At 33.9% G+C, this 11,978-nt stretch overlaps 1 protein-coding gene across 1 annotated transcript; it reads left to right on the forward strand.

Annotated features, from left to right (window-relative positions):
* The first annotated feature begins 1,023 nt into the window (after positions 1–1,023).
* Positions 1,024–2,774, forward strand: LOC107801674 (small ribosomal subunit protein uS8z/uS8w). The gene is made up of 4 exons (XM_016625038.2): positions 1,024–1,163; positions 1,732–1,878; positions 1,965–2,125; positions 2,491–2,774. Exons 2-4 carry the CDS (start codon positions 1,746–1,748, stop codon positions 2,587–2,589), a joined length of 393 nt encoding a protein of 130 aa, XP_016480524.1. The 5' UTR covers positions 1,024–1,163; positions 1,732–1,745; the 3' UTR covers positions 2,590–2,774.
* The last annotated feature ends 9,204 nt before the right edge of the window (positions 2,775–11,978 follow it).

Here is an 11,978-nt window from a genome sequence, read left to right on the forward strand (position 1 = left end):
GAATGGAGTTCTCTTTGTATTTATATAAAAAAAATTGAATACTCGTTACTTTTGAGAGATATTAGTAGACTAGCGGACAAGATAAAGAATTGGAAAAAACCATGAATTGGGGCTTCAATCAATAAAAAAAGGTCTTGACTTTTAAATTTAATACATTTCAATTCCTTTTTAAAACTTTTGAGTAATTACCAAGTTGAATTTTAAAAATTTGGGTATTATATGAAAGACTTATTCAACAAATTTTGTTTTAATTTGAAAATATCTATAGGACTTACGCCTCACTAAAAAAAACTCGTCCCGAACGCCCGGCGTACGCCTCGAATTGCTGGGCGTACGCCTCTTGACACTTTCGTCCCACACCATCGCCCCAGAGCGTTTTTGGTGCGCCTCGCCCCAAAAACGCCTTTTAAAACACTGATTTGAACAAACCCTCTCCAAAAAAAAAAAAAAGCAAAGTGAAAACATTCACTCACGTGCACCCACGTGGTCACAATTTACACAATTAAAACACTAAGAAAATATTTTTCCACTCTACCTGCACACTAATTCCCTCACTATCTCATGTCCAGCAAAAACTGTTGATTTCGAGTTTTTAGTCAAAATTATCCCTCATCTTTGGTGTTGATTCAATTTCGTACTCCAAGACCACCATTCGTCCTTTAAGTTTGTAAAATTTGAGCACATTTAGCCACTTCTGTTAGAAAACTAGCAGGGACATTAAATTTGCAGCGTAGAAAATGAAAACCAGCGATTTCTCTTCTTTTTTAAAAACTACCTAGCCTTCTTGATATTTGCACTAGCATTTTCCGAAAATGTTCCCTTGCTTGTTAGTTAATAACACTAGACTTCGATGAATCTTCTTATAGAAGTTATAAGAAAAGCACAAATTTACAACTGTATTCAAAAAATCCCTTCTTCAAATAAACAAAAGCTAAACAAAAGAGTAAGGTGAAAGACTCAAAGGCCCAAATAAGTACCCAACAATGGTCGGCCCATCAACCCAGCCCATCTTTATTTTAAAAACCCAACCAAAACCCTAGCCACTCTCCCCCCCGCAACTATACATCAACCTGCTAAAACCTAACCCTAATTTTCTTCTATGTGTGCGAAGTAGATTTCAGCTCTTCTCGCCGTCCTTGTCTCCAGAGCTCCCAAAGCGCCATGTAAGTTTGCTATTCTCCGCGGATTAAACAAAAAAATAAAAAAAGAAGGAGAATCAGAAAGAATTGTGACATTCTGTTCTTTTTTTGCTTGGACATACTGTAATTTTGATTTGTCAGCTATTTATCTTCCTAGGCTGTTGGTGTTAAGAATAAATAACGATTCATAATAATGATGATCTGTGATTTTAGATTTTATGGTACGGTTTGAATTATTGGAAATGACAGTTTTGGGTGCGAAGAAAGTCGTGAGTTAGGAATTGGTGATTTGGGTCTAATAGATCTCGTAGCTTTTGGTTAGGTGGTAGTGGAGCTTAGTTTGTATAAACGGGTTTTGTTTTTTGTTCCATTTTTTCTTGGATGATCTTGATGTCTGCTGTTTTAGTTTCGAAACTTGGTAGATAATGAGTATGTCCCTCTATTTTACCTATATGCCAAGTCCTGACCTGATATTTCTCCAGGTCTTTGCATTCGTTGTTGTACTATAATTTTGTTGTGAAATGCTATTCTTGGTAGTTTGTTTTTGTTAAAGTTATCATTTGATCCTGATTATTGCATTGATTTGGAACAGAATTGTTGTAGAAGATGGTGAGAGTTAGTGTGTTGAATGATGCTCTTAAGAGCATGTACAATGCTGAGAAGAGGGGAAAGCGTCAAGTCATGATTAGGCCTTCTTCCAAAGTCATCATCAAGTTCCTCATTGTCATGCAGAAGCATGGTACTTTAGCTTGTTTACTTTATCTTCTAAGCTATTATTTTTTCTTGACCTCTTTATATTCTTACATTTGTTATCTCTGTGTGTAGGGTACATTGGAGAATTTGAGTATGTTGATGATCACAGGTCAGGAAAAATTGTAGTTGAACTGAATGGTAGGTTGAACAAGTGTGGCGTCATTAGTCCTCGTTTTGATGTTGGAGTTAAGGAGATTGAAGGATGGACTGCTAGGTTGTTGCCTTCCCGACAGGTATCTACATCTACCTTGCAACCTTGCTGTGCAGCCCATAAGATCATTTTGTGTGATGCTTTCTTTTCATTCATAAAAATTATGTTAAAAAAGGAAGATCATATGCATTTATTCCTTTTTAAAAGTTGATAGAAGAATGTTTATAATTAATCATAACTAGTGGAATTTTTTGGAGTAGCCATAGAAAATATGTGTGATATGCTTACTAGTAGCTGGGACTTGGTCAGTCAAAATTCACCTGTTAATTACCTTATAATGAAAATAGAAATGGTAGATTTTTGTGTCCCCACATAGATGGAGTGCAATCTTATCTCTTATATTATACAAATTTATGTGGCCCTGAAATATTTTGATCGAGCTTGCAGTTTGGATACATTGTGCTGACTACATCTGCCGGTATCATGGACCACGAGGAGGCTAGAAGGAAGAATGTGGGTGGAAAGGTTCTTGGTTTCTTTTATTAAGTTCCTTATGCTGACAAGGATGAACACCCAGTTTTGGTGTACTTCGGCGTTCATTACAATTGAAATGGTTCTAAGTTTGTTTTGAGTTTTGTTTCCCTTCAATTGTCAGTAGGGATTTTATCTGCATTTCATGGACAATATTATCAGTACTGTTAACTTATATCCAATAGAAGTTGTTTGGCCTATCCATTATCCATTTTATAAGCTTTCTGTGTCTTAGTGTCAGTTGGATCCGAGGTGCTTGGCTACAAAAGGTGTCTACTTATTTTGCTATGGAAACTATAGTTGAATAAACTAGTTTGTGTTTCTGTTAGTTGACATTTTGATCTGGATAGGAGCATCCGGTACTTGTCATTTTGATCACCGAGTAAATGGTTTGTAATCTTTTGTTGTGTCAACTGTTAGTAGCCTTCTTAAAGTGCTCTTCAGCCGTCAAGCTTGGTGAAGCCATCTGTATGTTATATGCTCAGTTGGCGCCTTAGTGTAGGCGTCAAGGTACTTAGTTGTGCACATCTTCACCCATGGGTTCAGTTGTGCACATTTTCACCCATTGGTTTAGATAATATATATTTGATAAGTGACGTTAAAAAGTGGTACGGGTATTATATCCAATAGAACTTAGAAGCCTTCTTAAAGCGCTTGTCATTTTGATCACTGAGTAAATGGTTTTGTAATCTTTTGTTGTGTCAATTGTTGTTAGAAGCCTTCTTAAAGCGCTCTTCAGCCCTCAAGCTTGGTGAAGCCATCTATCTGTACGCTATATGCTCACCCATGGGTTCAGTTTCTAAGAGATAATATATACTATTTGATAAAGTGACATTAAAATGTGGTATATTAGTTGTTGAGAAAATGTCATGACTGAACTTTTAGTGAGCGAGAGTAAAAAAAGTTGAAATTTATAGCATCAATAATGAGCATGAGTTCGACAGTTGAAATTTACAATGCGTAAGCTCGCTACTGAAACCCCAGGATTGCATTTTTTTCAGCCAAATTAGAAATTTAAAATGGCTTTGAACTTCATTGACATGATATTATTAGTTACTTTCGAAAAGGATTTAAGAATATTTCTCGTTATACTATTGGGTTATCTATACTCCTGCAATCATATTTTGGTTTCAAATATACCCCTTATTTAAATGGAGGGACACGTGTCATCGTCCTGTTGAACAATTCTAAATATCTCCTAATTAATTAAAAAGACTTATTACCCATACCCGAAAATCAATTTCTAAAGCAATTTATTTTTTGTAAAAATTGGAAAAACTGATTTTTTTTTTTTTTTACTAGAAACTGAAAAAAAGAAAATATTTTTTTTTTCAGTTTTTACAAAAAACCTGCTTTAAAAAATACTGAAAAATATTTTCTAAAACAATATTTTTGTAAAAACTGAAAAGCAATTTTCTAAAGCAATATTTTTGTAAAAAATGAAAAAAACTGAATGTATTTTTTCCAATTTTTAGAAAAATATTGCTTTTAAAGAAACTGAAAAATAATTTCTAAAGCAATTTTGTTTTGTAAAAACTAAAAAAAAAAACTGAAAAGCAATTTTCTAAAGTAATGTTTTTGTAAAAACTGATTTTTTTTTTTCAGTTTTTAGGTAAAATAATTTCAGTTTTTTTCAGTTTTTAATTGCTTTAGAAAATTGCTTTTCAGTTTTGTTTTTCAGTTTTTACAAAAACATTGTTTTAGAAAATATTTTTCAGTTTTTTTTAAGCAGTTTTTTTGTAAAAACTGGAAAAAAAATATTTTTTTTTAGTTTTTAGTTTTTTCAGTTCTTACAAAAAAAATTGCTTTAGAAAATTGATTTTCGGGTATGGGTAATGAGTCTTTTTAATTAATTAGGAGATATTTAGAATTGGCCAATAGGACGATGACACATGTCCCTCCGTTTAAATGAGGGATATATTTGAACCCAAAGTATGACTGTAGGTGGTATAAATAACTCAATAGTATAACGAAGGGTATTCTTAGAACATTTTTGAAAGTACAGAGATATATTTGGACCTTCGCCGGATATTATTTTGCGTCCATATAGTTTAATTGTTCTTTTATTCGTTCCCAATAATTTTTGTTTATCTAAAGAGACATTTTCTTACATTTTATCTCCCTTTTTTTGTTTTACTTTATTATTTGCTTTCTTCTTTTGACTACTCGACGACAACCTTCGGGAATTATTTGTTTTGAGCCTCTCCCTAAGGTTCTGAGTATAACACAATGACATCTGCAGTGGAGCAACTATTTATTATTTATGTAAAATAAATAATACAAACATCTTGAATTAAAAATACAAAGTTCATTAAGTACACAATATCTTTGATTATAAAAATTATATTGAAAAAGCAATCACACAACAGTTGGATTAATTACACAGATTAAATACGCAAAAAGCTCTAAAAATATACTACATGTCATACCAATTACCAAATGAGATTTTCAGCACACAAAGTACAAATAACAAAATTAAAGAGCAAATTTCATTTGTAGCTAGCCGGTGGAAACAATTATCATTCGCTAGCCATGAATTAAATCATATAATTTATAGTCCCAAACAAATTATAATGGCTAGCCTAAATTGGTCTTCTTCGCATACCGACAAACATTATTGTAAAACCTAAATCGTTCATCCACGTTCTCACTAAAGCTGCCGCATGTTCCTTAGGCTATTGCTGGTTTAATCCAAATTAACTTCATCATCCATCTAATTTTTTTTTCCTTTTTGAACAAACGTCTCCTGCTGGTTCTCATTAAATAATTGTAAAGCCTAAATCATTTATCCACTAGTAGAAAATATGTGACTTGGCCATGACTAATTTTTGTCCTAACCTCATCATGTTTGATTTTTGCTTCTGTGCCACGCTAAAGCTAATAAGAAGCAAGTTTAAGAGCTAAAAATATTACGTGTTCTTCACTTTGAATGTGGGCTTTATATACGCAAAGTACTTGTAATTAATTGATTTCGTTGATGCTACCTACGAAGTTTCTGTCTTTTTCGAGTTTATGGTTAAGGACTCAAAGCCTCATGTATTGTAGACTAACAAGGGGAAATACTTTATACTCTCTGCGTTTTATTCAACTATTTTAATACGAAATTTAATAAAGAAAGAAATATATTTAAAATTTATAGTCTTAAATATGCCATGAATTTATTTTGGATAATAGCATTCGGGATACATTAATGATACATTAAGGATATATTGTAAAATGCACGATACATTTTATGTATACAAAATTTATACATTGTAGAACAGTCTACACTTTGGATACACAAAAGCGCTCGGGATACATTAATGATACATTATGGATACATTGCAAGATGCGCGATACACTCAATATATAAATTTTATGCAATGTATATACTAAATAGACGTCACTATACAAAAAGTATACTAAAATAGACTGTCACTATATAATTTATATACAATAGACTGTCACTATACAAAATATATACAAAATAGACTGTCATTATACAAAATATATACAATAGACGGCTATACAAAATAGACTGTCACTATACAAAAATATACAAAATAGATATTTCAGGCTATTAGATGTAATATATTTGGGCCGGAGGGACATTTCGTGTCAATGAAAAATTATATGGGCTATTAAAATTTTGAGGGAACAATTAACAAAAAGCAAATAACTTTCACAAGCAACAACTTTCTCCTTTGCTTAGCTCCTTCGTTCTTCAGTCTCTTTACTAGTTTTTTCCCCTTTCAATCAACTGAATTTCCTCTGCTTCTTTGAGTTTCTCTTTCAATACATCAATATCCTTTTCCACATTGTAATATTTCTCTTCGGTTTCTTTTCATATTCTCCAGTACCTTTGAAATAATCTCACAACACTAATTTATAGTATTCATGCAGCCATGGTTCATCGTATTATTCCTCGAAACTAAGAGGATCTTCAACCTACATATTCTTATATGTTTTAATGTTACTTTACCCATGTTTTAACCGCTTTTTGGTGCTATTTGGTCTTTAAAATGCCCAACATACGTTAATTATTAGTTTTATGACTAATTAAGTTGTATGTAATGATTTAGGATGTTTGGAGTGCAAAAATATGCAGAAAAGATGCTCCAGCTATAGGAGAATTCGCATCCACCCTTGCAAAAAAGGCTAGTTGGTTCACCCTTAGCAGTGAAGTCGGGAGAAGGCATCCACCTTAGCATCCGCACCTGGGTGTTACACTTAAGTTCTTCAAAATTTTACCGGACTTTATACTTAAGTTCTTCAAAATTTTTCGGGGTGTTACAAAAGTGTAGAGTGAAAAATTTATTACTTGGCCTGGTTATCTTTGTAGCCCCACCAAAGGAGCATAGCTGTAGACTGGATGCCCTATTTGGGGTATAATTCATAAGTTCAAGGTAGAGGCAAAAAATGGTTCAAGTTGTGCCGCGACGTTAAATTAGGCGCTTGTTGGGAGGCAATCCAACTTTACTGCTTTGTTTTTTTTTCTTTTTATATATTATTTTGTAATATTTATTTTTGTTTTGTAGGATTATGAGCATGGGAGAGAAACCATTGGAAGTGTGCAAAAACGAGTTAGTTGGTTGGAACTAGTGTGAGATACCCGCACAAATGACCAACCTTGGGAGAAGTCTAAGTACCTCGTGAGCTGATATTGCGTCGGCCTTTGTCCACTCAGGGAGTTTCTTGTCCACTCTTGTTATTTTTGCTTTTTTTGTGCATTGGGGACACTGCTCCTTTTAAATATGGGGTGGGAGAATTCCTCTAGATAATTAGTAGTAGTATGTTAGTAAAAATATTAACTTCTTATTTGGATTTTAGCTTCTTATTTTTATTTTTATAGTTTTGCAGTATTATAGTAGTAGTTTTAGTAGCTTATTTTTTTTAAATGTGAAAAATTAGAAAAATTGATTTTTTTTTGAAAAATTTGGACTTTTTCCCACAATGGATCTCCTAGACAGTTTTCTTGAGGAATCAAAGTCTAACAAAAAAAATTACAAAAAAAATTTAAAAAATAGTAAAATCCAAAAACATGTCTATTATTTTTCTTTAGGCAGTAATAATCCCCATAGTTTTTCTTTGTGCCTTGGATTTTTTTCATCGGATGTAGTTTAAATCAGGTAGTATTTATTTTAGAGTAGATTAATATTTAGGGAATAAATAGAGGAAGAATGATGAACCTAGGAGTCTTTGACTTGTTTGATAGTAGCATATTTAGGCTTTGACATGTGTAATATCTTTTCCATGTGTTTGAATTTGAGCATGATGTCTTTATATATTTGGATTGCATGTCTTGTGATGCACATGTCTCATTTTCTTGACTTGTGTTCACTTTGTGATTTATGCTTAATATCTTGTGCCTTCGTGAATACTTGCATTAATTTGAGAGTCCGAATGAGACCATCCTTAGTGAGTCATGTGCCATATGTTGTGAGGTTTTTGTAGTCCATGTATTGTAATTGAGTCCAGAACTTGCCTGGTATGTGAGTTGAAGCGAAATTCTAGGTGATGCTCGATTTAAAAAATAATTTTAGGTTTTCTTTGATATTTTAGAACTTAATTTCTTATCACAAATAAAATCTATCCCTAGTTAACTCTTTTGAGCCTGTAGACATTTTATTTGGTACCCACATTACGAGCTTATACCCTTTTGTTCTTAATTAAAACTTTTGATCATTTTACCTCGTAAAGCACTTTAATTGTGAAAGGAGTGCTAAAAGAAGTAAGGAGGGGATTCGGGTGGCTTTCGAGTGGAACCAATGAAAGAGAGAAAGGTGCACTTATTTTGTAAAATAATACACCACTACCGAAAATTAAAAAAAAAAAAAATAGTTGAAAAAAAGAGAGAAAAATCTAGAAAAAGGAAGAAACAAATATAGATGAATAAATTGTTATATTGTTCTTTCTAGCGGGATGTAAATTAAGGTAGTGCTTAAAGAAATAGAAAATATTTTTGGGGTGTGATCTTGTCAATGAAACTGAATTGGTGTTGAAGAAGATGCACTTAAAGTGCTTAGGAGTGTTAGCCACTATTCCTAAAATATATCCTATCCGTCCCTTATCCCACATTATAACCATGAAAAAGTCCTAATTGGTTTTAGATCGAGCGAGCCTACAGTAGTAGAGGTTTACATTAAGGGTAAGCGTATGGTACCAATTGCGTGAATATGACTTCTTTGTGAGAGAGAGATTTCTTTGATATATGTGATGTCCTTAAATTATATTTGATCATGAGATTCGAATGTGTGGATTCAACCCACTCTCCTTGATTTTGTTGTGAAGGCACATGATTTCACGAGGGATAGGTAATATTATTAGACTTCTCTACTATTTTGAGCGTTCAAGCCATGAGTGCATTGTGATATTGAGTCGGTTTTTGAAGCTAGGATTATTATGAGCATGTTATCTTTGTTGTGAATATTTTTGAAGTGTAGCATGAGTTAAAGGGGAGTGTGTGTTGAATGCATATGTAGGGCTTGCTATCAACCATGGTCATAGGTGTAGTGTGCTTTGAATGATAGGAGCTTAACTTTATTTCGTCTACTATAAAAATAATTTTTTCGAGGACGAGCAAAAGTTTAAATGTGGGTGGTGATGTTGGGCATATTCTTATATGTTTTAATGTTACTTTACCCATGTTTTAACCGCTTCTTGGTACAATTTGGTCTTTAAAATATCCAACATGCGTTAATTATTAATTTTATGACTAATTAAGTTGTATGTGATAATTTAGGATGTTTGGAGTGCAAAAATATGAAGAAATGATGCTCCAGCTATAAGAGAAGAGGGTGGATGTGTTGCATCCAACCTTGCAAAAAAGGCTAGTTGGTTCACCCTTAGCAGTGAAGTCGGGAGATGACATCTACCTTAGCATCTACACCGGGGAACAGCAAGGTTGAGGGAACAGAGGGTGGACGCGAAGCATCCACCCTAGTATCCGATGCTGAGAAGTTCAAGCTGAGGCGGACGTGAAGCATCCACCCCAGCATCAATCCCTGAAGCTGATTCGAAAAAGGAAAAGGGAAACTTTAGCCCACAACTTTTGTACGCAATATATAAGTCAAAAACGCCTCTTTTAGGGCATCAAACACATTTTTTGAATGGGATTCAACCGAGGGAGAGAAAAGAGCCGCCGTGGAGGCAGAATTTCATCTTTTTCCACCAACTTAGTAATTTTTATGTTTCTTTGTATGATTTGTTGTTTGGCTACCATGTCTATATGTAGCTAAACTTCACGTTCTAGGGTTGTGATTCTTTCATGACTATTGTTATTCGAATATTGATTTTTCTTTCTTGATTTATCAAATTAGTTTATTTATTCAATCTCGCGCTTAATTATTTAATTGCTTGATCACCAATTGAATACTATCTACGAATCTAGAATTGAACTCGAAAGTGAAAATTCTAGATTGCACATAGGATTGAGTAGAGCAAGTTCTTGAACCTGGACATCAGGGAACGAATTTGCGGTTAGGATAGACATATACCTAATTACCTTGCTTGGTTGATGTACAAGAATTATAAATGCGTTCTTGCTAGTTCTAACTTCATAGACATATAGGCATTAGGTTAGTTTGAATAGGCGAGCAAGAACTCGACAGATTCTTATGAGCAATATTAACCCTGTCAATCAATAAGCTAGATGAATTAGTTAGTCAATTCAATTGAAGAATACAATAGGAATGTTAGATAGCCCATAACCCTAGATCGTTTTCATTACATTGATAACATAAAAATCTACACTTCTTGTTCAGAGTTCATTATTTTTTTTAGTTTAATTAGATTAGAGTCATATATTTCTAGGTTTAACTCTTCTTTAGATAATTAGGATAGTCTAATTTAGTTAATAATTAATTACAAGTCCTCGTAGGTTAGACATTTTATCTTATCACTTTATTAATTGACGACCTCGTATACTTGTGTGTGCGTTTGGCCGCAATAAGATATTGACGTTATTGCCGGGGATTTAGAATTAGCTATTTTTCTAGATTAGACTTTTACTTTTATCTTTACAGGTTTGTTTTTTTCTTTTTTGTAAATATTTTTATTTTTATAACAATTTAATTTTTCTCTTAGTGTGTTCATAGTTCTCTCAACATGATATCTGTGGATGAAATATCCGGAGGTAAGGTTATTGATGAAGACGCTTGGCTGACGGAAGACATTTATGGACCGTCTTTTTGAGCTTGTCATGACATGAACTCTGGGAGGTCTGAATTTGAATATGGGAGTAAGGGTTGGTATTGGGACGGATATTCATGATATTGGGAATATGCGGAATGACGTTATCTTCTAACAAAGTTGGTGAATGATTGGTCGAAGGAGAGAGTTGATCTTGCACAAGAAATTGGTAAGTTTGACTTGGCTTTGCACAACTTGGATATATATTTGAGTGCAAAGGTTGATGCATTCAACGCCTAACAATTTAATGATTAGTTGTGTAAAGCTGGAAAAAATCTTCTAGACCAAATTGAGAAGCTAAAACGAGAATACCAAGCACTAGACCATATTTTTCTTGAGGATACCAATATTGAGAAGAGCGTTCTAGAGTCATATGAGGGAGTAGATAATGTTATATTTGAAGTGTCACGACCCAAATTAACCCTTCGTAAGGTGTCGTGATGGAACCTAGTCTTTACGACTAGGTAAGCCTAATATTACGAAAAATATAAAGAAAACACAACATTTTAAAGATAAACAGCATATTATAAATAGCCAAGAGTACTACCACTCGGCATATACAAAATAATTTTCCAAGGCCCAGAATATTACTAAGTCACAAGTTGCTATAATCTATGTAGCTCTATACAAAAGTCTGAAGATAATAAAGAAAGTCTCTAGGCGAGGGAGTAGAAGGGGACTCCGAAGATTTGCGGACGCAAGCAGTAGTACCTTAAAGTCTCCTAAAATCAGCAGCACGCACTAACCCCGAGGATAATAGCTCGCACCTGGATCTGCACACGAAAACATGTGCAGGAAAAGGCATGAGTATACCACAATGGTACCCAGTAAGTGCCAAGCCTAACTTCGGTCGAGTAGTGACGAGGTCAGATCAAGGCCCTACCGGAGTAAATATAATAAATTAAACAGTAAAAGATATAAGTAAAATTTATGGTAACACAATTAAAGAGATTCTCGAAAATTTAACAGTTAAGGGAGCCCTCGGCTCAAAATAAGGTAAACACAGTGGAAAATCTCCCGGGATACCGTCCCGTAGTTTCGAATGAATATGCAGTACAGGAGGATCTTCCGGAATACGTCTGTAGTTCCAAAGTAAATATACAGTGCTGGGGGATCTCTCGGAATACGTCCGTAGTCCCAAAGTAAATATGCAGTGCTGGGGGATCTCCCGGAATACGTTCATAGTCCCAAAGTAAATATGCAAGACAGGGGGATCTCCCAGAATACGTCCGTAA

Source organism: Nicotiana tabacum, chromosome 22, assembly GCF_000715075.1.
Source record: "Nicotiana tabacum cultivar K326 chromosome 22, ASM71507v2, whole genome shotgun sequence".
NCBI lineage: Eukaryota > Viridiplantae > Streptophyta > Magnoliopsida > Solanales > Solanaceae > Nicotiana > Nicotiana tabacum.